At 43.8% G+C, this 25,979-nt stretch overlaps 1 protein-coding gene across 2 annotated transcripts in view; it reads right to left on the minus strand.

Annotated features, from left to right (window-relative positions):
* Soat1 (sterol O-acyltransferase 1) overlaps positions 1-25,466 on the minus strand; it is a 41,475-nt gene extending 16,009 nt beyond the window's left edge. Inside the window, exons 1-3 of one of the 2 annotated variants that reach the window (XM_021660393.2) lie at positions 25,304-25,466; positions 16,758-16,871; positions 11,511-11,569 (exon numbers count right to left, since the gene is read on the minus strand). In XM_021660393.2, the coding sequence (XP_021516068.1) occupies positions 11,511-11,569; positions 16,758-16,845 (147 nt within the window). In that variant the 5' untranslated portion in view covers positions 16,846-16,871; positions 25,304-25,466. Of the gene's footprint in view, positions 1-6,038; positions 6,175-11,510; positions 11,570-16,757; positions 16,872-25,303 lie in introns of those variants that run through there. The other variant, XM_060364491.1, reaches the window with a different exon arrangement.
* Between the last annotated feature and the right edge of the window lie 513 nt (positions 25,467-25,979).

Here is a 25,979-nt window from a genome sequence, read left to right on the forward strand (position 1 = left end):
ACAAACAAAGGAAAACATCAGCACAAGCTTGTGTGTTGGTATGTTCTTTTGGAATGTATACAATTTACCCTTGTTCACTCAAATGCTGATTTCTCTACCCTACTCTCTGGTTTCAATCTGGACATTGCATCACCTGTCTCAATTTTGTGTAAACATGCCACCATTTGTTCTCTATACTGTCAATTAAACAAGCAGTCCCAATGCTGAGCAATGGAGAGAATAGGGTGGGACATCCTGGTCGGGAGGGGAGAGACAGGAAAAGAAGGGAGGGGCAAACAAGCCGGAGGAAAGGTCTTGGAACCACGTGGAGAGATGAACCAGACCTAAGATATGGCTAAAAGCAAGTATAATGGGTGAAACCTGAATGGTAAGAAACTATGCGGGCTTGGAGGTTTAGGATGGAGTAACTATTGGCCAGCATTGTGCTCTAGGTTAATTAAAGAAATCCTAGTTTCTGTGTGGTGACTTGGGTATACAGCTGGTTTAGGAATAACCGCTGATTACCTAAAAGATAAATCAATAGTAAATATTAATAATCACAACATTTGTGGGTCATTACTGTTTCTCTAAAGGGATTCCTTTATATTTCAATAGAAAGCCACACCAAACAAGTGAGTTCATGGAGTAAAAGCAGAAGAAATAATCTCTATGGTTGACTTGTAGTTTCAGACATGGTGACCGAAAACAAAGAAATACTGTACACCTCATTAAAAATGTATGCCCTCCACCTTTTTTCTCTCCCCCTCCCCCAACAAGATCTCAGGTAGCCCAGATTGGCCTAAAGTTGCTGTCCTTGACCTTCCAGCCTTCATGTCCAAAGTGCTGGAGTCAGCCACAAGGCACCATGCCTGACGACATACCTAAGTCTCCTGGAAGGATGCTAAAGGAAACCATCTAGTAAATTAACAAAGGACACGAATATCAAAGGTACACGATGGTAGAAGTGAGAGGTGGAGGCAGAGCAAGTATGACATCACCCTGGACTGACACACACACACACACCACAGAAAATAAAAAGGAGACAATTCTTTTTTTTTAATTTATTTTTTATTTTTATTAATTACAGTTTGTTCACTTTGTTTCCCTCCTGTAGCTCCCTTCCTCTTCCCCTCCCAATCCCACTCTCCCTTCCTTACCTGGGCCCCTCCCCTAGTCTACTGATAAGGAAAGTCCTCCTCCTCTTCTCTCTGATGCTAGTCTATCAGGTCTCATCAGGAGTGGCTGTACTGTCTTCCTCTGTGGCCTGGTAAGGCTGTTCCACCCTCAGGAGGAGGTGACCAAAGAGCTGGCTAATCAGTTTATGTCAGAGTCAGTCCCTGTCCCTATTACTATGGAACCCATTTGGACACTGAGCTGCCATAGGCTACCTCTGTGCAGGGGTTCCAGGCCATCTCCATGAGTCATCCTTGGCTGTAGTATCAGTTTCAGAAAGACCCCTGGGCCCAGATTTTTTGGATCTGTTGCTGTCCTTGTGGAGCTCCTGTCCTCTCCAGGTCTTACTATCTCCCACTTCTTTCATAAGATTCCCTGTACTCTGCCCAAAGTTTGGCTATGAGTCTCAACATCTGCCTCGATACCCGGCAGGATAGAGTCTTTCAGAGGCCCTCTGTGGTAGGCTTCTGTCCTGTTCCCTGATTTCTCCCTCCTCCAAAGTCCATCCTCTTTGTCTTTCTGAATGGGGATTGAGCATCTTACCCAGGGTCCTCTTCTTGATTAGCTCCCTTATGTGTACAGATTTTAGTATGTTTATCCTATATTATATATCTAATATCCACTTATGAGTGAGTATATACCCTGTGTGTCTTTCTGCTTCTGGGATACCTCACTTAGGATGATCTTTTCCAGTTGCCACCATTTGCCTGCAAATTTCATGATTTCCTGGTTTTTAATTGCTGAGTAGTATTCCATTGTGTAGATGTACCACAATTTCTGTATCCATTTTTCAATTGATGGACATCTGGGTTGTTTCCAGCTTCTGGCTATTACAAATAAAGCTGCTACAAACATGGCTGAGTAAATAGCCTTGTTGTGTACTTGAGCCAATTTTTATAATATTTTTATTAAGAAAACAAAAAAATCAATGCATTATATCTATATTATGTAATTACCCCAATTTTTCCCCCTAAAAATATCCCTTTGCTCTCCAGTTCCCACAATTGATATTCTAAACAGCTTTTTAAAAAGATTCACCTTTAGCTAGGAGCAGTGGTGCACACCTGTAATCCCAGCACTCAGGGAGACAGAGGCAGGTGGATCTCTCTGAGTTTGAGACCAGCCTGGTCTACAAAGTGAGTCCAAGACAGCCACGGCTACACAGAGAAACCCTGTCTCAAAAACACTAAAAACAAAACAATTCATCGTATCTGCCTTGCCTGTGTGTATATGTGCACCCTGGGCACCCTGTGTTTGTGGTGGTCAGAAGAGGGCATCAGATCCTCTGGAACTCAGTGATGCTGGTTGTGAACGACCGTGTGGGTGCTGGGAACCAAATCACGGCCTCTGCCAGAGTAACAAGTGCTCTTAATTACCGAGCCTTCTTTCCAGCTTCTTGACTTGATACTTGGGTATGTCACACTGGTGCCGGGGTGTGAGGAGTGCTGGCGCCTTCGCCGTGTCTCAAGAGCTGGGCCTCTCTTCAATGCTGGTAAACGTTGGAGGCTTGACTCCAAGCACAGGAAATGCCGAGGCCTTGTGTGTGGCTCGTCCCCTTCCCCCATTCCTGACTTCAGCTCTTGGCACTTTCTGTTCCAACCATGAAGGACTCCATTCCTGATATTTGTAGAACTTACAAATTTACATTTTAAAGCATGCCATTCTGTGTCACAGCTGTTTATATGATATTTATTCCCACCTCCATAACTATGTACTTGGCGAATCATAAAATACGAATATATGTGTACATAGTTATACATCTAAATATTTGCACATAATTATAAAACTTTTAAGAGTGTGTGTACATTATATGTAAATGCATCTTATGAAAATACATATGGAGAACCATGTGAAGTGGCGCATACATGTAATCCTAACGCTCAGGAAACAGTAGCAGGATGATCCCGTCTCAAAAAAAAAAAAAAAAAAAAAAGAAACAAAAACACACGAATAAAAAGTATAGACAACAGTTACTGTTTGGGGCCGCCAGCTGTTAACATTTTAAGACAAATACTTCCCAGCCTTTGAATATATTTATATATTCTATGCAATGAGTTAGAGGCCAGCCTAAGCTAAACAGTGAGCTCTAAAATAACCTGGGCTGTTCTACGTGAGACCCTGCCTTAAAAGACAGACAGACAGACAGACAGAGATAGACAGACAGACAGACAGACAGATATAAGTAAATAAAACAACAAAAAAAATTAAGCCTAAAAATGTCTATGTACGTAATTGTATGAAGGGCAAAGAGAATGTGCTAATATGTTCTCACAGATGATATGGCTGGAAATATAAGACCTGCTTGTGCCTCCCAAGTGTTGGGATTAAAGTCATGCACCACCACACAAGGCCCGAAAATGAAACTTTGTAAAAAGTAAAGTGCTTTGTCTGGGGAAGGAGAAAACCAAAAGAGAAGGGGCAGGATCCTTTGATCAGCCAGGGCTAGGACAAATTCTGGGCAATCTGAGGCACTAGACAGGCAGTAAATAATGCACAAACTAGGACCCGTCCTTGTGGTGTTGACAGTGTGGCAATGGCCTTGGTAAGTTCTACAAATATCAGGAATGGAGTCCTTCATGGTTGGAACAGAAAGTGCCAAGAGCTGAAGTCAGGAATGGGGGAAGGGGACGAACCACACACAAGGCCTCGGCATTCCCTGTGCTTGGAGTCAAGCCTCCAACGTTTACCAGCATTGAAGAGAGGCCCAGCTCTTGAGACACGGTGAAGGCGCCAGCACTCCTCACACCCCGGCACCAGTGTGACATACCCAAGTAGCAAGTCAAGGCAGTAAAAGCATGGCAGCTTGGGAAAGAACGTTATACAAATGTCAGGTCTTCATTCATTCAATGTCAACTAAATAATTGCCTTCTTAGTTACAGGGTGGGGGAGGCAGTCACCGAGGCGGCTCAGCAGGTAAAAGCGCTCACAGTGCAAGCTTGACAACCCAAGTCTGATGCTCCAGAAGCCTGGGTAGAAAAAAAGCACTGAGTCCTCTGACCTCCAGATGTGCACCATGGCACACAGGAGTGTCACACATACACAATGCACATACATCACACACACACACACACACACACACACACACGTACATATATGTAATCATTTTAATTGATGAGTCTTTTTTTTTTCTTTCTTTAAGACAGTCATGCTATGTAGCCCAGGATAGCCCCAAACTCAAGGCAATCCTCCTGCACTAGCCTCCTGAATATGGATTACATGCATGTGTCATCACGCCTAGCTATGACACAGCTCTTCTTATCCACTGCTTGCTGACAGATGAACATAGAACCTTTGCATTTGTGTAACAATGAGGATCAACAGCGTGACACAGAAAGGACAACCCTGAGTAACAAGATAGCAGGACACTATGAGACAGAACTTACAGGCAGTACTGGTGACAGCCAGAGTAAAGTAGAAGGCTTCCAGTTTTCTCTGACACGGCAAAGGGCACACAAAGCATTTCATCGGGATCAACTCCTGCCTTTTATTCTCCCTGAGCTCAAGTTTGGATTTCAGGAATCCAAATAATCACTTAAATGAAACACTTCTTATATACAGCTTTATAATTAGTGCCTAATGTTCCTTCTTAATGTCTTTCTTTCTCTGAGGAATTAAAGACAACAGAAACTGCTGGGACCCAGAAAAACTGCCTTTGTGGGGACCGCAGTTTCTTTAAACTCCTTTCAAAAATCCTCACAGAGAGGACAATAGCGACTGCTTACACGATCACCCCCTCTGGGAGAGGGAACAGAAAGATACAGCTAATAGAGGGGTCCTCTGCCTTCCAAGATCCCCAAGCACATGAAATGTTGCTCTTTAGAATCCAAAATGTGAGCACAGGAAGTCAGGATAAAAGCTGAGTCACCTGAAGTGCCACGGTGCAGTCTCTCAAACTTGTATCTGTTCATATTAATTTCACTCAGCCAATGGACCCCAAGGGATGGACAGATGTAGAGGGGGAAGAAAGACGCTGACTTAAAAAGGAAAGTTTAGATGATCTAGCAATCATCCCAGCATCTGGAAGACTAAGGCAGGAGGACTGCTGGCCATTCTGTGTAGAGAGACCATTTTGTGTCTGAACGGAAGCATCAACTGTCAATAGAAAGGTAAAGGCCTATAGCTGAGGCAGGAAACAGAAGGTAGGACATCTAGCAGGCAGAAAGGATTCTGGGATAGAGCCAGGTGTGGGAGGAATCACCCAGGAAGATGAGAGGAGGGCAGAGGCATTGTACCTGAGCACAGGTAACCAGCCATGTGGCACAATGTAGATTAGAATAAATGAGTTATTTTAAGTTATGAGATAGTCAGAGAAGAACCTAGCTATATGGCCAACCTATTTGTAAATACATTTTGGGTTTCACAAGTCTTTATTCTGGGAGCTTGGGGCTGGAAGGAAAAACCAGCACAATTCTGTATGTATTCAGGCTATCCTGGGCTACAGAATGAGACCCCTTTCAGAACAACAAAAAGCAAACAAACAGAAACCCAGTAAACAAATGCACGGTATTCTGGAGCTCAAATGAACCATCTATTTTAAACAAGCAGCTGAATCAGATCACCTGAAAGGTTCCAAGAATGGGGAACAGCTAAGATCCTGTGGTTAGGAGCCTGCACACATGCTCAGGGTGAGACAGATGCTCAAGGATGGACTGACATCTTAGGCACAGATTTACAATTGTGCTGTGACCCACAACTCAGAGGGCAGTTCCTCCAGAGAGGCTCCCAGAAAGAAGCTACCCTGGAGCAAGTGCCGAAATGAGAAAAGAGCAGCGGCTGTGGATGAATAACTCTTTCAGAGGCTGGGAAACTTCCAAGTAGGCTGGGAAAAGCAGCACACAGCAAGTCAATCCGGGCACAGGTTTTTAGCAACTCAAAAACCCACATACCTTAATCACAATTTCTTCAAAGACGGCTTTAAGGAAGATTTTGCTGACTCTCTGACTCTACGCTGCCTCTCATACTCTGGGAATTGTTCTGTTTCTGACTCAGTGCCTGGCTCAGAGCTGACAACCCTTCAAGCTCACAGTGGCGCAGAACAGAAACTGGCCCTTCTAGACAAAAGAAGCACCACAAGGAACAGGGAGGGCCGGGTTCTGGGTTGACCGCTCCACTGACTCTGTGGTCTGCCCTGGAAAGTCCCTCCTGGTTCTTTTCCTTCATTGTACTTAACTCCATTTGAAAAGCTCTTATCTCTCTTTTTTCTGTTTGCCTTCCCAACTTTCAATGGTTTGGGTTTTTTGTTTTGTTTTGTTTTTTAGTCTTTTGAAGCAGAGCCTCATTGTCTAGCCCAGATTGACCAGGATCACTGGAAGTGATCCTCCTGCCTCAGCCTCCTAGGGTGCTCCTAGCATGTGCTACCATGTCTAGCTAAACACCGCCTCTATTTGTATATTAGGCGCCCAGCACTCATAAAAGAAACTTCAATGACTTTGTAATTTCCCAACAACTGTGGAACCAACCAGTTCCAAACTCTCCTGGATAAACTTTGTTATAAAGAATATTAAAATGGGTTATTAAAAACGAGTCAAAGCTGGGCAGTGGTGATACAGGCTTTTAGTCCCAGCACTCAGGGCCAGAGATAGGCAGATCTCTGAGTTCAAGGCCAGCCTAGTCTATAGAGGGAGTTCCAGGATAGCCAGGGCTACTACAAAGAAAAACCTTGTTTAAAAAAATTGATAAAACTAAATCCAAAAACAAAACACCACACCTTGACTTTTTTTTTCCTGGAAGCTCTAAAGGGAAAAGGAATTTTAAACAAATCACCGTGACCGCTGTTTATTAAGTGGCTGCTATGATCTCTGTTGGGGGCTTCTATGTAGTATCCCTAGCCTTTAAACAAGTAAGTGTTATAGCTCTTATTTTACACATAGGAAACCTAAACTTTAAAAAGTCAACTGAAGAGCTAGGGCTGTGGCTCGGTGACAGATCTGACTGAGCTGGGGAGAGGGCCTGTGTTCCATCCCCAGCCTGGAGTGAAGTGGGTTAGTTAAAGAAGCGGGTAAATTTGCAGAAATCCCAGAACCTGTCGAGCTGGGGAAAACCTGGGTCCACACAACCTCAGATTTCATCACACTGTATTGGAGCTCAAATGAACCATCTATTTTAAACAATGCTATTGTTTGTTTCCACCAAACAATCTGAAATATTTTTCTATATATGAACAGTACCATAAAGAAAAAAAAAACCCAAAATTTTGGGGAGAAAAAAATACTACAAAATATCAAATGTGTTTGGGAGGCAGATGTAGGTAGTAGATGGATCTCTGTGAGTCTGAGGTCAGTCTGGTCTACATAGCAAGTCCAGGACAGCCAGAGCTACATGGAAAGACCCTGTCTAAAAGAATTAAAAAGTCCATGTGTACATGTAGCCTGAAAATGACAGGTAATGTGATAAAAAGGAAGGCTTTATTCAGTTAAGTCAATCACTGAATGCAAACAGGGGTTTGCAAGCTGGGCATGGTGGTACGGGACAGTAACTCCAGTACATGGAAAGCTGGAATAGGAGAATTGCTTCCAGTCTGACACCAGCCTAGGTGAGCAGTTTGAGCTTCTGTTTCAAAAGGTAAGAGGGGACAGAGAGCATCTGTGGATACAGATCAGTTGTCAGAATGCTCCTAACATTCAGGAGGCCTGGGATTTGCTGTCGGCACAGCAAAAACCACCCGTGACTTTGTCAACCTGACATTTCATCATTTGTAAGATAGAAAAGCCAGAGGAGCAAAGTTCAAGGTCATCCTTGCCTACAGACTTGAAGGCCCACTTGAGATAGAGACCTCGTGTCATTATTCACACTGGGCTATCACCCAGTTTAGTCTACAATATTGTCATTGTATCAGTCCACACTAAGCCAAAACATATTTATCCACTTAAATAGCCTATGCATCTTTACCTTCCAAATGTTTTGTTAGTTTGTTTAGTATTATTAAAGACAGGGTTTTACTGTGTAGCCCAGGATAACTTCGAACTTGAAATGCTTCAGCCTAGTGAGTTCTGGGATGATAGGTATGTGCTACCACACCCCGTCACCAAGGGATATATTTCACTTTCTCATGTTCTTTATCTACCTCCTCCACTCCTTCATTAGTCTTTATGAAAATCCGAAGTAGAAAAGCAGTAAAATTATATTCCTCAGAGTTAACAAATGAGACATCCACACAAAGAACTATAAATGAAAACACATTAAAATATGTAATATACAAGCACAAATGTTAAGAACAGTATGAAACTAAACAGAGAGCAATGTGCGTGTGTGTGTGCATATCCTCCCTATACAGAGAGATGCAAGCTTTACACACATATCTACACAGAACTGTGTGCATGACAGGAAAGAAAAACAAATTGTCAGGAAGAAAATAAGACAACATGTTATCTCCTGGTGGCAAGCATTTAATTGGTAGCTATTTCTTTTTTATAATGTTTCTCTTAGGGGTTCTCTGCAATGAGAAAAGAAAGTGTGTAAGAAAATATATTCCTTCTGCTCGTAAAACCAATCAGTGTTACAATATAACAATAGGATAAAATCTTAAACTGTGAGCATTTTTTTCTTAGTAAAAGTATTATATAACCAGAGGAGAAATCAAAGCACCTTCTCTTTTTGTGGTTTGGTTGTTTTGTTGTTAGCATTGTTTTGAGACAGGGTCTTACATGCCCAGGCCTCAAACTTGACACCTTGAACACCTCATCCTCCTCCATCCACTGTACAAGTGCTGGAATAATTAACAAGTGTTTGTCATCGTGCCCAGTTATCTTTTCATTTTTAAAGAATCTTATCTAATCTAGATGAAGCTGATTTCTGTATGGTACTAAGATTAAAGTTTCCTCTCCAGACTTGTCACATGCCATGAATAGAGTGACTAAAGATCAAAAGTTCAACACAATCTTCAATCTCATGGTGTGTTTGAGTACAGCCTGGGCTATACAAGAGACCCTGCTTCCTGAGGAGTAGGGAGAGGAGGGGAGAAAAGAGGGAGAGGAAGAAGAGAGAATATGAATTGTACACATAGCCCAGTGTATCTATTCCAATTTCAGCGATATTAAATAGAGCAGAAAAAGTGTTCCCCAATCCCCTGTCATGCAAATCATTATCCCTTGACTAGTTTTGATGTTTTGGTTTGGTTTCATTAACCATAAAATAGACTAGAACAATAGGTGAGGTATGGTGGTTTATGCCTGCAATCCCTACACTTGGAAGGCTGAAGCAGGAGAAATATCTCAAGTTTGAAAGCCAGCATGGGTTACAAGGTAAGATCTTGCTACAAGGTAAAAAATAAAATAAAATAAAATAAAATAAAATAAAATAAAATAAAATAAAATAAAATAAAATAAAATAAAATTCTTGTCTTAAAAACAAAACAACAACAACAAAAAAATTCCAAAACCTAGCAGCATGAGCACAGTGCTGGGCAGGCGAAGAGGCCAAGTCCTGTGAGTCTACACTAAACCTGGACAGCTCTTTCATCTTTATCTGAAAGGCCGAACATTCCAAGGGCACAGTCTCTCTAGTTTTTTCAAATGAGTAAAATGAGAAAGGAAATTCAGAAGAATATAGCCAGATCTGCATAGCCAAATAGAAAGTGAGGTTTGAAGCTGGGCGCTGTGGTGCATGCCTGTAATACCAGCACTCAGAAGACAGAGGCAGGCGGATCTGGGTGTTCGAAGCCAACCTGGTCTATAAAGTCAGTCCAGAATAGACAAGGCTACAGAGCAAAACAAAAAAAACAACAACAACAACAACAACAAAAAGTGAGGTTTGACCTTTGACTGAAAGCCTGTCCCAAAATAACAAAACCAAGCCCAAAAAGTTAACTTACATCTGTGAAACTTTCCCCAATTCTGCACTTCCTGTTGCCCTTTCATTGGAGCAATGAAGTACTAGTTAGAAAAGGCACTGACTGGACCAGCAGGACGGCTCAGCCAGTGAGGACAGCTGCTATCACACCTGAAAACCTGAGTGCAATCCCTGGGACCCACATGATGGAAGGAGGGAGCAACCCACAACAGTCCTCTGCCCGCCACACTCACTGTGACACGCCCACGCTCGCATAAAATAAATAAAACGTAAGTTAGCAACTTCTTTGAGTACCACTTTATAAAGCAGTTAGCAGGCATCACAAATACACTTAGAGCAGTGGTACTCAACCTGCGGGTTGTGACCCCACAGGGGTCACATATCAGATATTTACATTATGATTCCTATCAGTGGCAAAATACCGTTATGAAGTAGCAAAGAAATAATTTTATGGTTGTGGTCACCACCACATGAGGAACTGTATTAAAGAGTCTCAGCACTAGGAAGGCTGAGAACCACGGACTCAGAGTATGATGTGTGGAAAATAATCTATTAATGTTAATCGAATAGGTTCTTGTACTAATATTTCTGGTGAGAGCATCATCCAAGGCTAAAGAAAGTGCTATGTTTTAAACAAATTACAAGAAAGGGAAATAACATTTTTATGGCCTTGAAAGGGAACTGGAAAACTAAAACAGGTCATTGGACACTGAGTATATTTTCAATTTCGTCAGTGAACTTTAACCGTGATCTCACTGGAAGAGGAAAAAGTTGAACACAGTCAAATTAAAATCACAAATTTTTAGAAAACCGCATATAGGCACTGCTGAGCCTACATGGTTCACAGGACAGTCTGCCCACACTTAAAATGACTCCACACTAGTTTTTAAAATGATTTCTCCTTCCCGGACAGGTAACTAGCTTCTAGATTCGGAACATTTAATGGAAGCAGATGGCAGGGACTTTCACAAGCACACGCCACAAGCATGCCCACAATCAGCTGCTCATGGAGTTCACTGCAGAGATTTACTTGTAAAAGCCGGATGATGACTCTGATGGATTGAACCAGAGAGAAGGGCAATGTGTGTCCTTACGTGGATGACAAAGTGACAGATCTTATTTTCCTGTTCATGGCACAATGTCAGCTAACGAGAAAGGCAACTGACTCTAACAAGAAAGATGATGGACCAGCACGTGGGCACTGCAGAGGTGGAAGTAGGAGCCACAGTTCAAGCCAGCCTGGATTCAATGGGGAAATCTAAAAAACTAAAAATAAATAAAAACAAAAATGGGGCTGGGCCAGGGAGATGGCTGGCAAGTCTGGCAGCCCGAGTTCAATCAGAAGGAGAGAACTGCTGTCTGACTGACTTCCAACATACAGTCACAGTAACAGTAATAAAGTAAAGAACAGATGTGAGGCTCAGGAACGCCAGGTCAGTCCTGGGCTACATGAGAACCTGTCTAAAAAATGAAATAAAACTTAACTAAATAAATTAAGAATATTTAAATGTTACTTTACCTAAAACCCCGTGTTCCTGCTTCTGGGGAAAAAAAAAAGAAAAGATGTTTACCTCCGCCTCTGCTGCCAACTGCCTCTTCTTGGCTATCAACTGTTTCATGGTAATGTGACCTAAGGGAAGGAAAAATAATTGAATGTTTAAAACGCAGCTTTAAGTTGATTATCAAGCAGCAGAAAACCATTAAGTCAAAAGCAAGCAAATGTGAAGATGAATGCATACATCATGATGCAAAACACAACAGAGCCCTTCAAAAAGAAGCACAGACAATTTAAGACCATCACACGGACAGCTATGGGTCCACTCTGGCAACGTGAGAAATTAGCTCCCAGAACAGATCTTTACCTGAGACTATGAGGATCCTGAATAAAACATTAAGAATGAAAGGGCTTGCTTTTAAGGTTCATTGCTGGGGCTGGGGGGGGGGGGAGGGGTTAAGGCTCTGTGTTTAAGAGTGCGTGCTGCTCTTGCAAAGGACCTAAGCTTGTTCCCAACACTCAAGTCAGGCTGTGCACAACTGCCTGCCCTTTTCTCTGGAGCCTACAACACTCTCTTCTAGCCAACTTGCACTCACATGTGCATTCATGCACACACATTAATACATAATTAAACTTCAAAAAAAAAAATCCTAAACAGACTCATTGCAAGCTGGTCCAAGTCCACACAACAAAGGATAGGTGAAGCAAGAACCCTGAGGAATATGTGACAAGCAACCAAATCCTGACCAAATGCACACAGCACGTGCTCTCCTGTCATGGAGCAGGACCCGAAGTCTAGTTCTTTACAGAACGCCAAAACCTAGGGCCTGTTTGCACTTCAGAATAGGAAGTCTAACAGAATACCACCTTACAGTTAAGGACCATATGGCCACGTCCTCGGTGTCCTGGAAGGGAACAGAATGGAGCAGAATGAAAATGAGTCTGTCTCTCCTTCAAAAGATGTCCAGTCTCTCTGAAAACCTGTGACACTTCAGTGGATTTTGAAACCTAAACCTTTGCTGTCTCAAAAACCTCCGAGTGTGTTTGTTTAAAAGGAAACTCAAGCTGTGTTCCCAGACTACCAACAGATAAGTACAGTCCCTCCCAGGAAGGTCAAGGAATGAGCCAAGGTCTTCAATGATTCTAATAGTTCCGAGAACAAAGGAGCTCCTCCTGGTTACAGACTGTAAGAGAAGCAGCAGGGGCAATGACATTAGCTTGTCGTATAAATTATTTATTTAGGCAGGGTCTCACTGTGTATCCCTGACTGGCCTGGAACATTCTACGTAGACCAAGCAGGTCTTGAACTCTGCCTACCTGCCTTTGCCTCCTGAGGTGTAAGCTTCAGGGCAGCCATGAATACAGAAAGACAATCACGACAAAAGAAAAAAAGAGGAGGAGAAGAGATTAGGCTCTGTGCAATGTTGACTTGCCGTGAGTTAAGTCGGCTAACACTGATAAACCTCTATCGGCCACATCTAAGCATTATTCCGAGGCTGTGCAAAACTGGCTGGTCACCGATCTGGTAAAAATGCTTTTGGTCGCTGAGATAGCTCCAGGGGTAAAGGCGCCTGCCTGCCAGCAAGCCTGAGGACCAGAGCCCAATCCCAGAACCCACGTGCTTGAAGTAAGGAACCGACTGCTACAAGGTGTCCTCAGACCTTGAGTTTACACACACACACACACACACACACACACACACACACACACACACACACACACCATAAGAAAAAATAGTTTATAGCCTATTCCTCGAAGGTTGAAAACAACTCCGAGTTACACTCTTTCTCTGCTGGTTTTCTCTGCTGTTCCCTTAATAATCCTGCACTTTTGTGACAACAATGCTGTCAGATAGGTGACATCCATTTATTCAGTTCCAAACCTACTTTGTAGACATGAAATTCTTCCTTTGGACTCTGAGGACAGGTACACAAACAGGATTATAATACTCAGAAGGACAGGGGTAGGTGTGTGTCTGTGTATGTGTGTAAGAAACTGTGACAATTAATATTTGAGCTAAGGAGCTGGGAGTATAGTTCAGTGGTAGAATACCTGGACTAAATCCCTGAGTTAGACCCCTAGCAATGTAAATAAAATAAAAATATTTATTTATTTATTTAGTGTATTTTGAATATTTTATTATATGTATGCAAATATGTGTGTGTGTATGTATGTATAGGTAGATAGAGTCTCAATTGATAAAGAAAAATGATGGTAAGCATATGCCATCATATGATGGAATATGCCATCATATGATGGAAAACAATTTTTCCAGAAGAAAAGAAAATAGCTCGAAGACTTGTTAGAGTCCTGGGACTTTACCTTGGGTCAAATATCAAGCTCACATTGCTTTACAATATTGCATTTAATATGCTTTTGCCAAAAGGTAGATATTATAGACTTGTTTTCTGGGTCACCAGCTGCATGGTAAATCAGCTCGGGATGGTAATGGCTCAGCTGCTGAAGGTACTTGCTATTAAGCTGCAGACTTGAGTTTGGTTTCCCAGGACCCACAGTGCTACAAGGTGACAAGTCATTTTCCAGGTTTCAGCTCTTATATCTGCTTGCAGCAAGTACAGAATTAGCTAATGCACAGGAGCTAACAAGCAAGTTTTTCTTGCCTACTGAAGGCCAGACTGATTTAAAATTTTTTTTTTCTGTCCTTTTCCTGTTTTCTTTTTTTCTTTTAATTTTGAATTACACTTTATTCACTTTGTATCCCCCCCCGTAGCTCCCTCCTCCCTCCCCTCCCAACCCCTCCCTTCCTCCCCCTTAACACATGTCCCTCCCCAAGTCCACTGATAAGGGAGGTCTTCTTTTCTTTCCTTCTGATCCTAGTCTATTAGGTCTCATCAGGAGATTACATGCATTGTCTTCCTCTGTGGCCTGGTAAGGTACTCCCCCATTAGGGGGAGGTGAGCAAAGAGCAAGCCACTGAGTTCATGTCAGAGACAGTCCCTGTAACCCTTACTAGGGGTACCCACTTGGATACTGAGCTGCCATGGGCTACATCTGTGCAGGGATTCTAGGTTATCTACATGAATGGTCTTTGGTTGGAGTATCAGTCCAACCAAAGAGAGCTGGGATTAAAGGCGTGTGCCACTACATCTGTAGAGTTAGACTGGTGAAGCATAATGAAGTTAGGTGTCAGTTCTTCTCGGCAGGAGTATCTGAGCACAGGAAGCAATCAGCACCAACAGCAGGCTCTTTCATACCTCACACCTCAGGGTCTCGCCAGGAGACTCTGCTTCAGATCTCAAGCTGCTGTATTGGATAATTTGTACATTCAGGGGTGACTGTCATTCATACCCCAAATGACATGTGCCACACTCTAAAAGCTGTGTCTCAAGCTGGACATGGTGGTGCACACCCATGATCCCAGCACCTAGGAGGTAAAGGCAAGAGGACCAAAAGTTCAAAGGCAACTTCAACTCCATAACAACTTCCAGGCTGGCCTGGGCTATATGAGACCTTGTCTCAAAAAAAAAAAAAAAAAGACAGGCAACTAAATAAATAAAAGCTGTACCTCAAATTCTAACTCGTATATGGACCACCAAGAATCCTATAACACATGTGAGGTGGTGAAGCAACAGGCTCCTAGGTTGGCCTGCTTGCTCATCCACACTGAAAGGCCTGCAAGTCCTTGCAACTTAAAGGTCACATTCTACTCATCCGGATTTCACACTTTGTTTTCCGATCAGCATTACCTGTATCAGACAAGGAGGGTGTCACACTTCTGAATTTATGCTAAACAACATTAACTTTTTAACAGCTGTATTAAAACCTAGAATGAGTACAACTCCGGGCTGGCGATTTAGCTCAATAGACTATTTGCCTAGCGAGCAGGAAGCCTGCATGAAACTGGGCATGGTGCCGAATGCCTCTAATCCCCACACTTGGGAGGCTGAGGCCAGGCTACATAGAAAAACACTCTTGACCAAACAAAACAGCTTTTTCAAAGAGTGAAATATATGTAATGATGATGACGCAAAGTATCGATAATACTTTTCTGGTCTCTAAGAAGTATCAACTTTAGAAAATAAATAAATAAGTGGAAAACTAATGTGTGGAAATCCAGGCTATCACCAAGACAAGACCACGAATAACAGAGGGAAGGAGAATACTTCTTTCCAATGCTGACTCATCCTCCTTTGCATAAATTTCACTTTCTATCACATCAGAACCCGACCACGTGCAGTATGTCATAAATAGTTAAGAGTATGTTGATAAACCTCATTATGCCAACTCAACAGCCTCACTCCCAGCCCTGCTGCAGTCTGGCTGCTGACACTTGAAGCAGGAAAGGTTAAAGAGAGCCCCTCTATGAAAGGAAGTCTGAGGATGCCAAAGACAACCTGCCTCTGGAAGTCCTTCCCTATTTGTTAACCAAACAAGTCTCGGCTTCAAACCCTACTGAAGGATAACGATACAAATGTCACTGCAAAAGGTAAACATCCTGATGCAACAGATGGCATCACGAGGATTGGAGCTCCAACAAATCTACCACGCTTACCCATAAGCCTCCACTTTAACAAGCGCTGCATCGTACTCTTCACGCATTAACAAATAATTAATGCCCCAGTTTCTCCCTTTCTCCCAAGATTTATACACCAGTTCAGGCCCTGCTCCCTACTCAATTTTGTTCTTTATATCTATTATAATATTAGTAGCTTTATAAGATTATACTTAATTGTAGTAATTTAATTATGTGGGGCTTTTTGGTTTGGTTTGGTTTGGTTATGCTGGGGAACAAACCCAAGGCATCAGTGAAGTACACCCCCAACTCTACATGATTTTGAGGGCTCTGCCATTCATGTAACTTGAAGCTCCATAAATGCAAACACGCATGTATTGATCACTTCTGTAATCAAGGGTCCAGCAGGTCATTTCAATAATTACTGTAGTCTACACTGGTTAAATGAATGGTTAATATCTAAAACACAGCAGAAATGTTTGTTGAAGTAATTTTTATTTGTTTACTTTTATGTGTACAGAAGTTTTGTCCCATTTGTATCTGTGTGCCATGTCCATGCAGTACATTCTCAGAGGCCAGATGATGGCACTGGCCTATTCCCTGGAACTGGAGTTACAGACAGATATTAACCACCATGTGGGTGCTGGAATTGCAACCAGGAACAAGTGCTCTTTACCACTGAAGCATCTCTCCAGCCAATCACTACATTAACTTACATGAACTTATTAGATATATAAAACCACCAATACAGATTGGTAACAAAAAAAAAATTATTACAAGCCCTGCCCTTGATCAGTGAACTTGCTTTCTAAGCTCCTTAATTTACCTCGGAAACATTATAACCCTTACCATTTCTCTGTGTGTCCAAGATGTTTCTCTGGGCTTCATCTTCCTCGGGATTTTCACCAGATTTTGCCAGTCGTTTTCTCAGCGACATCTTCTCTTCTCCCACCGTCGAGCTGCCTAGGAAAGAAGAGCAAGGGCCAAGGGTTAAGATGCTGGATGTTCCCAACATGAAGGAGCGATCAAGCCGTGGACAAGCTACTTGTCCTGACTGATCAGTGCACAGTGTACATCAAAAGGGTGCAGAATAAGTGTGTCCATTAAAAATCTGAATAAGGTGAGGAATGGAGCTTAGGGTATAGCCCTTGCCTAGTATACATGGCTGATGCCCTGGATTTGAACCACAGTATCACAAAAAAAAAAAAAAAAAAGATTAGTTTAATTTAAAAATGAAAAGTTTTAAACTAAGTATCTGGCTAGTTGAATTTCATATCACAACTGTGTTTAAGAGAAGTAAAAACTAATAATGGTATAATGTCCTTCTCTGATTTTATCTCAAGCAGCTTTTTTAGTATAAGATATTACAACAAATTTGAAGAAATTAGCCCCTACGAAATAGATGGCTCATTCCAAGGGCCCTGTTTGTTTGTTTCTTTGTTTAGATACAGCCGCCATTTTCAAAGAACAACTTAGCCGAACAAAGCACTGGACACATGAAAACTTAACGAAAGCAGAACAGCTGGGCACAGTGACATATGCCCTTAATACCAGCTGGGGATCTTTGTGAGTTTGTGGCCAGCCTGGTCTATCCTGAGTTCCAGGATAGCCGTAGAGAGAGATCCTGCTTCCAAACAACAACGAAAATAAGACAAAAGAAGACCAGAAGGTGACAAAGATGTGTAATGAGACTAAGTCCTTTGATTCCTAGCCAGAGGACCTCCATCTTTCACAAGCCACCCTTTAACTGTTTTGCACGGCAGACTGTAGTAAAACAAGCCGTCCTCCCCAGGGCCGGTGTCTTGCAAGAATGCAGACCCTGCGTAGAACACAAAGAAGTAGCTTCCCTCTGTGCGCTCGTCTATGCTTTACAGGCGCTGAGTCTGTAGTCCCCTGTAGCGCCATACACGGTGATTGTCTGAGAGTTGCTGTGTGACTTGTACACACTGCTGCCTTAACACTGGGCCCTGCTCTCAAGCCAGGTTCCCTTCAACTATTACAGGCTTTACACAGCCGCTGGGTACGGAGGGAGGGGGCACGCAGCCATCTTCAGTCGTCCACAGCTCCTTAAGCAATCCCTGGTAAACTCTCTGTACCCACCTAGGTGCACTTGAGGGAGTCATTTCTTGGGATGCTGGTACTAATCCAGTTTGGAGGCAGATGTTAATTTTACATCTCTTGGGAACAGACACACATGAAACCACATGCTAGAGTATTATTAGCAAGTCAGTGGTAATAATTGCAAACATTAAGAGATCAGAGGGAGGCTAGATCACTAACCGAGAGATCACTAACCGAGATAATGGTTTCAAGAGAAAAGGCATTCACTGACTGAGCCTTAAAGGATGAACACTCCACGCATGAGAATGGGTTAAAAACAAGAACTCTCCGGGCTGGAGAGAAGGCTCAGAGGTTGTTGTTCTTCCAGACACACATTTCGGTTCCCAGAACCCCCGTCAGGTAGCTCACAACGACGGTTCTAGGGAACCAAACACCCTATTCCCACACCTGTACATACATAGCACATATCCACACACATACACACAATCAAAGAGACAAACAAGCACAAACCCTCCTCTACTGACACTTGGTGACACCAGAGTCCTGCCCGCCAGATCACTTGTCTTTTCTCTGGAAACTGAACTGAGAGCTGTAAAGATGAGCTGAGTCAGAGTCACAGGTACTCTAGTCTGTGGCAACAATGTCATGCGCAGTCCTCTTCTCAGCGATGACTGACAGGATGAGGAGAACTCGACTGACACTTCAGTGACAGAAAAAGAAAACCAACTTTCTTGTGGCCTTTAGATACCCAGCAAAGGCTAAGACAGATCGTTATTTCACATTCTAGACAAAATTTAACCCAAAACTGAGGGTTGGAAGTGTGGGGGTAAAATGCTTCCTGTTCGAGTATGAGAACCTGAGTTCAGATCCCCGACACTCGCATCAGAGGCTGGATATGAGGGCTGCAGAGACGGCTCAGCGCGTAAGAAGACTGGCTGCTCTCACAGAGGACACAGGTTCAGTCCCCAACACCTACACGGTGGTCCACAACCATCCGTAACCATGGTTCCAAGGGATCCAAGATCCCCTTCCGACCCCATGGGAAGCATCCATATGACGCACACACATGCATACAGGAAGAACACCTCACAGATAAAATGAGTAACTCTAAACCTAAAACCAAACACATAAACACCTAAGTGTGCAAAGGAGGAACTCAGAAACAATCTGGTCTGGGCTACCGATAGAGATTTGAAAATCAACCATATAACAGTCTGAGAGGAAGCCGCCGAGCATCTAATTATCCCACTGAAATAATCAGAGCAGTGGTAACTAGGAGTGAAGGTTGAGGAATCCTGTGAAGGAAGCTGTGGTGGTTTGACTAGGAATGGCCCCACAGGCTCATGTGTTTGGATACTTGGTTCATATGGACTGGTACTATCATGTGGCCGTGTTGGAACAAGTGTGGTCTTGTAGGAGAAAGTGTGTCACTGTGGGGGTGGACCTTGAGGTCTCCTATGCTCAAGCCATGCCCAGTGTGGCAGACAGGCACCTTCTGCTACCTGTGGATTAAGATGGAGCACTCTCAGCTCCTTCTCTAGCACCACGTCTGCCTGCATGCTGCCATGTTTTCCACGTTGACAATGGGGTAAACCTCCGAAACTGTGAGCTAGTTTTGCTTTGTAAGAGTTGCCATGGTCAGAGTGTCTCTTCACAGCAATAAAACCCTGACATAGAAGTATAAATCAGAAATAACAAGAGCATTGGCATAGCAAAAAGGAGAGTTTAACGAGGGGAAAATGTGGGCTTTAAAATAGGCACACAGGCCAGAAATGGTGGTGCATCTTTTTAATCCCAGCACTTGGGATATGGAGGCAGGTGGACCTCTGTGAGTCTAAACAGTGAGTTCCAGGTCAGTCAGGATATATAATGAGACCCTGTCTAAAAAAATAAATGAAATAAAAATAAACACCTCCAGGGCTGGGGAGATGGTTCAGTGGTTAAGAGCACTTGCTGTTTTTCACAGAGGACTCAGGTTCAATTCCCAGAACCCACAATGGGTGTGGTAGGCAGCTCAGAACCTCCTGTAACACTCTCTTCTGACCTCCAAAGGAGCCCCACACACACATATATACACACAGACACGTATGCATAAATATAAAAAATTTTTTAAACCCTAGGTGACTGTATGCATGCAAGAGCAAACACACACACACAATCTTTTAAAGAGTAAAATTTAAAAGGCAATGCTGGGATTCAGACCAGAGACAAGCAGCTGAGGTGCCTATTTAACATACCAAAGTGGATCTGGCCTCCAGGTTCTCCCAGCATTCCTCAGTCCCTACCTCTCTCCCCTAGAGGCTCTTTACTATATAATCCAGATACTTCAGCACTCTCTCGCTCTCTCTGTCTCTCTCTCTCAGCACTTTCTTTCTCTCCACCACTAATTCTTTCATAACTATTTGTAAGTTCAACATCTACTCATCATCACACACACACTCTCTGTCTCTCTGTCTCTGTCTCAGCACTTTCTCTCTCTCCACCACTAATTCTTTCATAAACATTTCTAAGTTCAACATCTACTCATCACATCTTCTGGAAAGACACTATTAATGCTTCAGCCACCACTGGTTCACTCCCGAATACCTACATGCTACTTCTCTGATACTGTATTCCCCACCAAGGTTTGATGAGCAAACCCAAAGTAGGTGTTCAACAGACATTTTGAACACAACCCAAACCCAAATGTTGACATTCTTTTGTTTTTAGGGAACACATCTTGCTCTATAGCCCAGGCTAGCCTCGAGTGTGAGCAAGCCTCTTGCCTCACCTTCCCAAGTGCTAAGATTATAGGTGTGCACCACCCCTAGCTTGAACTACTGACACTTTTTTTTAATTTAATTTGTTTAATTCTTTATTAATTACACTTTATTCACTTTGTATCCTCCTGTGGTACCCTCCCACCTCCCGTCCCAATTCCCTCCCTTCCTCCACCCTCTGCATGCATGCCCCTCCCCAAGTCCACTGATAGGGGAGGTCTTCCTTTCCTTCCTTCTGATCCTAGTCAATTAGGTCTCATCAGGAGTGGCTGCATTGTCTTCTTCTGTGGCCTGGTAATGCTGCTTTCCCCTCAGGGGGAGGTAATTAAAGAGCAGGCCAATCAGATTATGTCAGAGACAGTCCCTGTTCCTATTACAATGGAACCCACTTGGATACTGAACTGCCATGGGCTACATCTGTGCAGGGGTCTTAGGTTATCTCCACGCATAGTCCTTGGTTGGAGTATGAGTCTCAGGAAAGACCCCTGCGCTCAGATTTTTTGGTTCTGTTGCTCTCCTTGTGGAGCTCCTGTCCTCTCCAGGTCTTGCTGTTTCCCACTTCTTTCCTAAGATTCCCTGCACTCTGCCCGAACTACTGACATTCTATCCACTTCCACTGTGGTCATGTCTATCCCAGTCGATAGGACTTGTAGCCATTCTAGCACAAGTTTGTTTTTTCTCCTTGAAGTGTAAGTTTTCCTTATAATCCAAGGCAAATCCATTTGGCTCTAGAATCATGATATACCTAATTCCAATTACTTCCCACATCTGCCACTTAGGTGGAAAGCACTATTGGGCATGGGGAATGTCTATATCCCTGGCACTTGGGAAGCTGGGCAGAAAAGCTGCCGTGAGTTTAGGGACACCTTAGACTATATAATGAGACTCTGTCTCTGTCTCTCTCACACACACAGGAACACACGAACACAATAAATAAATCTCCATTGACCACCATGGGTAGTCTCCTAACCCTAGTCCCCCATCCCCTTCTAGTCTTTTTGGTTTTCCTTTTCTTCTCCCTCTCAAACACAGCACTAGAATTACACCTGTTAAAAGGGAAGGTTGGGGGCTCAGAGTGAACTTCAATGACAATTCATCTGTCTAGTACCTGGGAGGACCTCAGTTCAGTTCTCAAAGAAAATTAACTCAGAACCAAAGGGAGGGCTGTGCTAAAGAGAAGCAAGATCAGCAGTGCCAACAATAAGCCCACATACAAAGCCTGAAGACTCATATGACATGTGTTTATTGGGAAAATAAATGAAGAGGGAAGAGATAAGGGAGATCAGATAACTTCGCAAATGATTAACTCTGAGCAGTCTTTGAGGTGTGTAGCTGGCTACACAAAAGGCAGTTGTTCACAGATCCCAAGTGAGTATGCTAATTCAGAAAGGTTAGGCATACCATCATGCTAATTATTGGAAGGAGAAGGCATAGATAAGAGCAGTACTATGTGCCTGCAGGCCAGCCAAGGTATAAAAGGTCAGGTGAACACACAAGTCTGAGCTGAAGATAGTGATCTGGGCTGCAACAGTGCACAGAGAGCTAAGGCTAAGGCACAAGTTCAGGAAGTTTCCCGGGTAGGTTCCCCAGGAAATAGCGAGGCTACTATTTTATTTAACATAGTAAGCAGCAGATAGTAGCATACCAGCTTAGAGACAGTTATGTAAGCTCCCCAGTATTACAGGGTATTTAAAAAGTTAACAGCGAAAGGGCAAAAAGCAAAGATCTTATTGAAGAAAAAGGAGCAAAGGATGGGGGGGGGTGCCAGAGGATTCAGAGGGATTTTCTGGGGTCAGTAGTAGAAAACAAACACAAAAAGAAGGGTAGTGTGACGTTTTTTATGTATTTGCAATGTTTTGTTTTTGTTTTTGTTTTAATAATAAGGGTTATTTAAAAAAAGAGGGTGGAACTTGGGGAAGGTATTTCACAATGTGGAGACGTGCTAAAAGTGGGTGTTTTACTAACTATGTGGACAGTTGGCTTCAGGAAGGTCAAATGTATTGGAGTAGGTTGCAAAACGTGTTGAGGAACTGAAAGCAGATCATAGGACTGTTCTCACAAGAGGCCCAACAGCGAGAGAAAACAAGGACCATCCATAGAGCTAGGCACAAGTTCATTAGCACTTGTACCTCTTATTGTTCTTTTTTTTTTTTTTTTTTTTGCCCGTTTGTTAGGGTTTTCACTTATTGTTTTTTGAGACTCATTATATAGCAGTGGCTGCCCAGGAACTCAGATCTGCCTACTTCTGCCTCCTCTGCCTCAGAGTACTAGGATTGCAGGCCTGAGCCACCACACATTTCCACTTCCTTTACAAAGACGGAAAGGATCCGTGTGGTGGAACTACCCTCCTTTTAGGTGACAAAAGCTAAGCAGTGGGGCTGGTCGGGTGGCCAAGTAGGTAAAAATGCTTGCCACGAAAGCCTAACAACCCAAGCTGAAACCCTGGAAGCCACATAAAGGTAGGAGAAAACCAACTCCACCAGGTTGCCCTCTGCCCTCCATACTCACTACAATGGCGTGTGTGTACCACCCCCACCCTCCGAGCTAAACACACACACACTGAGTAGACAAGCATGGAAGAAACCGATCTGTACAGGGAAGTTACCTAACGTTCTGTGGTAAGCACCCAACTTGTCTCCAGAAAGCAAATAAAAGGAATTAGAGAAACAAATGAATCATGTCCCAGAGAAATGTCCACTTTAGCCTGTCTGCAGTGTTCTCATTAACAAAGGTTTCAAAAGAACCTAAAAATCCGTATCACAAATAAATACTGGGTACCTACTGCAGGTGACCAACTCCCTGAGGTTCAGTGGAAAACAAACCACTGTGGATAGAATTGACAGAACACTCCCAGACACAGTAGGACTACCTATAATCATAGCACTTGGGAGGTTGAGGCAGGAGAACCAGGGGCTCAAGATCATTCTCAGCTACACAGTGTCAGGCCAGCCTGGGCTAAATGAGATCCTGCCCGAAGAAAGAAGGGAGAGAGGGATAGTAAGAAATTAACATCCAAAGCATAATGTCATTTTCTTCCCTCCAAAAATGGTTTGTCCTATCCTACAACTTTTTCATGTAGCTAACAGGACTGGGTCAATTAACAAGACTGAAGAACAAGAGAACTTTATTTACAACCAAGTTTATTTTACTTACAAATGATTAAATACAACTAGTTATATAACTTGGCAAAAAAAAAAAAAAGTCCTAAGAGTCTCGTCTGAGAAGTGGAATTCATAGGAAAACAGGCATTGCCTAGTTACCGTTTTCTGAAAGTTCTTTCTTTGGCCCTCCAACTCTAGTTCTGTTCATGCTATGTACTGGGCCAGACCCTGAGAAGGCAGAAAAAAAGACTAGCTTTGTGAAGCCACTAGAAAACAATGAAAGCATCTACTTCCAAGAGATGATTAACTAGCTGCCGGTAAAGAGCCCCCTTACAGAGGGCTAGTGGCTCCCACAGGGAAGTGATCTTTGGTTTGAGGAATGCGAGAAAGAGAAGGGGGCAAAAAAAAAAAAAAAAAAAAAAAAAAAAGGCCTGGGGGAAATTCTCTAGAAGATAAGAGGAAGCTTTTTCAGGGACAAGAAAGGAAGCTGGAGCCTGGAGAACCCGCCCAGGCTTGAAGTCAGGCGCCCTGCTTGGGCTGAGTCCTAAGAGAACGTGAAACCCAGACCAGTTCCAAGCACGTGACACGCCATGAGCCGGGTGCTTCTCCACGTTTCCTCTGCTTACTGTCCACAGCACTAGAGCTCTCTGCAAGCCCCGCTCCCGGATGCCTGTGCTGACGGTTTTTTAGCAATTCATTTATACTTTCCAATTGAAAGCAAATAGGGGGAAAAAATGTTCAAGTTGGATTCCGCATTAACGAAGAAGGCAAGTAGTTTGAAATCAAAAGTGGCAAAAGTTTTCCTAGTTTCATATAAAATGCAGAGAATGGAGCTTCTGGTAATTTCTCACAAATAACTAATATAAGTGATATATATACGTATATATGCACATACATCTACATATACATGTACATACACACATATATGTATGTATCGCTTAAGTTACATGCCTATTAACACTTAAGATCAAAAGCAGAAACTTAACTCCCCGCTGCTACTTAAAAACAGAGCGTGAGCTTGACTCAAGGTTTTGGAGCCCCTGCCCCTACAGAGTCTGGTGTCTGGCAGTGCCGCCTTTCCCTCACAGACACCTCTCCCGCTCCCACCAGAAAACAAAACAAAACACTGACTTCCTGAGCGCATAAAAAAATGCGCTTTCAAAGAATGCGATGACTTCTAATCCTCAACTTTCTTCACTGACTGGCTTGAGAGACCCACAAGATGCAACGGGACCCCAAAACATCCCTGATACTGAGAGGCTGCCAGTCATCTGAAAGGCTGCGGAGAACTTTCCTGCTCTCCCCTCCCAACTCGGCGGGACCCTCCCCCGGCAGCAGGCAGCGCCTCGGCGGGACCGTCTGGCCCAGGCCAGGCCCGCGGAGCCGGAGCAGCGCCGCCGCCGCAGTCCCCTTCCTCCCGGGCTCGGGGCAGACCTGGACGGGAAAGGAGGAGGGGAGCGGAAGCTTGGGTTACCTGCGGCCGGAGGGCAGCGGCGGCGGTCCAGGCGGTAGGTTGGGCGGCCGCGGGAAGGTCGCCACGTCGGGATGTGCTCACGCCGGCCCGCAACGCCGCCAGCCCCGCTGCGGAGGAAGATAAAGCAGCGGCCCCTACCCCCGTCCTCCGCCCCAACCTCCCAGCCCGCGGCTGCGTCACGCGCATCGCCCCGAGCTCCGGGATGCCATTGGTGGTCCTGCGGCGCCTGGCGACGCCCACTGCCACGCCCCCTCCCCGGCGCTCGGGTACCCGCGGGGCTTCTGCAGACACCTGGCTCTTTGGCTCCACCCCAGCCCTCCTCCGGCTTAGCCACGAGGGGACCTGGGACCCAGTCAACTTCCTGAGAGTCCGAAAAGGCAGCCTGTGTGGTGGCGTGGGACGAGGGATGTCTGACACTACCGTTTAAGGAACAAGACAGAAGCGGTGGCCGAAAACCGGTCGTAAGTCGCTTTGTGGTCTAAATTCTATTTAACTGAGTCTTTCAGCAACACCCAAACTAAGACAGAAATGAGTCAGCTAAAGTAATGGGATGACCGAGTACTTTAAAAAGCCTCCTTGGGTCTAAATAACAAATAAATAAATAAATAAATAAATAAACCCGATACGGATAAATTTAGGACAGAGATAAAGCAGTTCAGGCCTTGAACTTCTCACA

The sequence above is a fragment of the Meriones unguiculatus genome, chromosome 11, assembly GCF_030254825.1.
Source record: "Meriones unguiculatus strain TT.TT164.6M chromosome 11, Bangor_MerUng_6.1, whole genome shotgun sequence".
NCBI classification, from domain to species: domain Eukaryota; kingdom Metazoa; phylum Chordata; class Mammalia; order Rodentia; family Muridae; genus Meriones; species Meriones unguiculatus.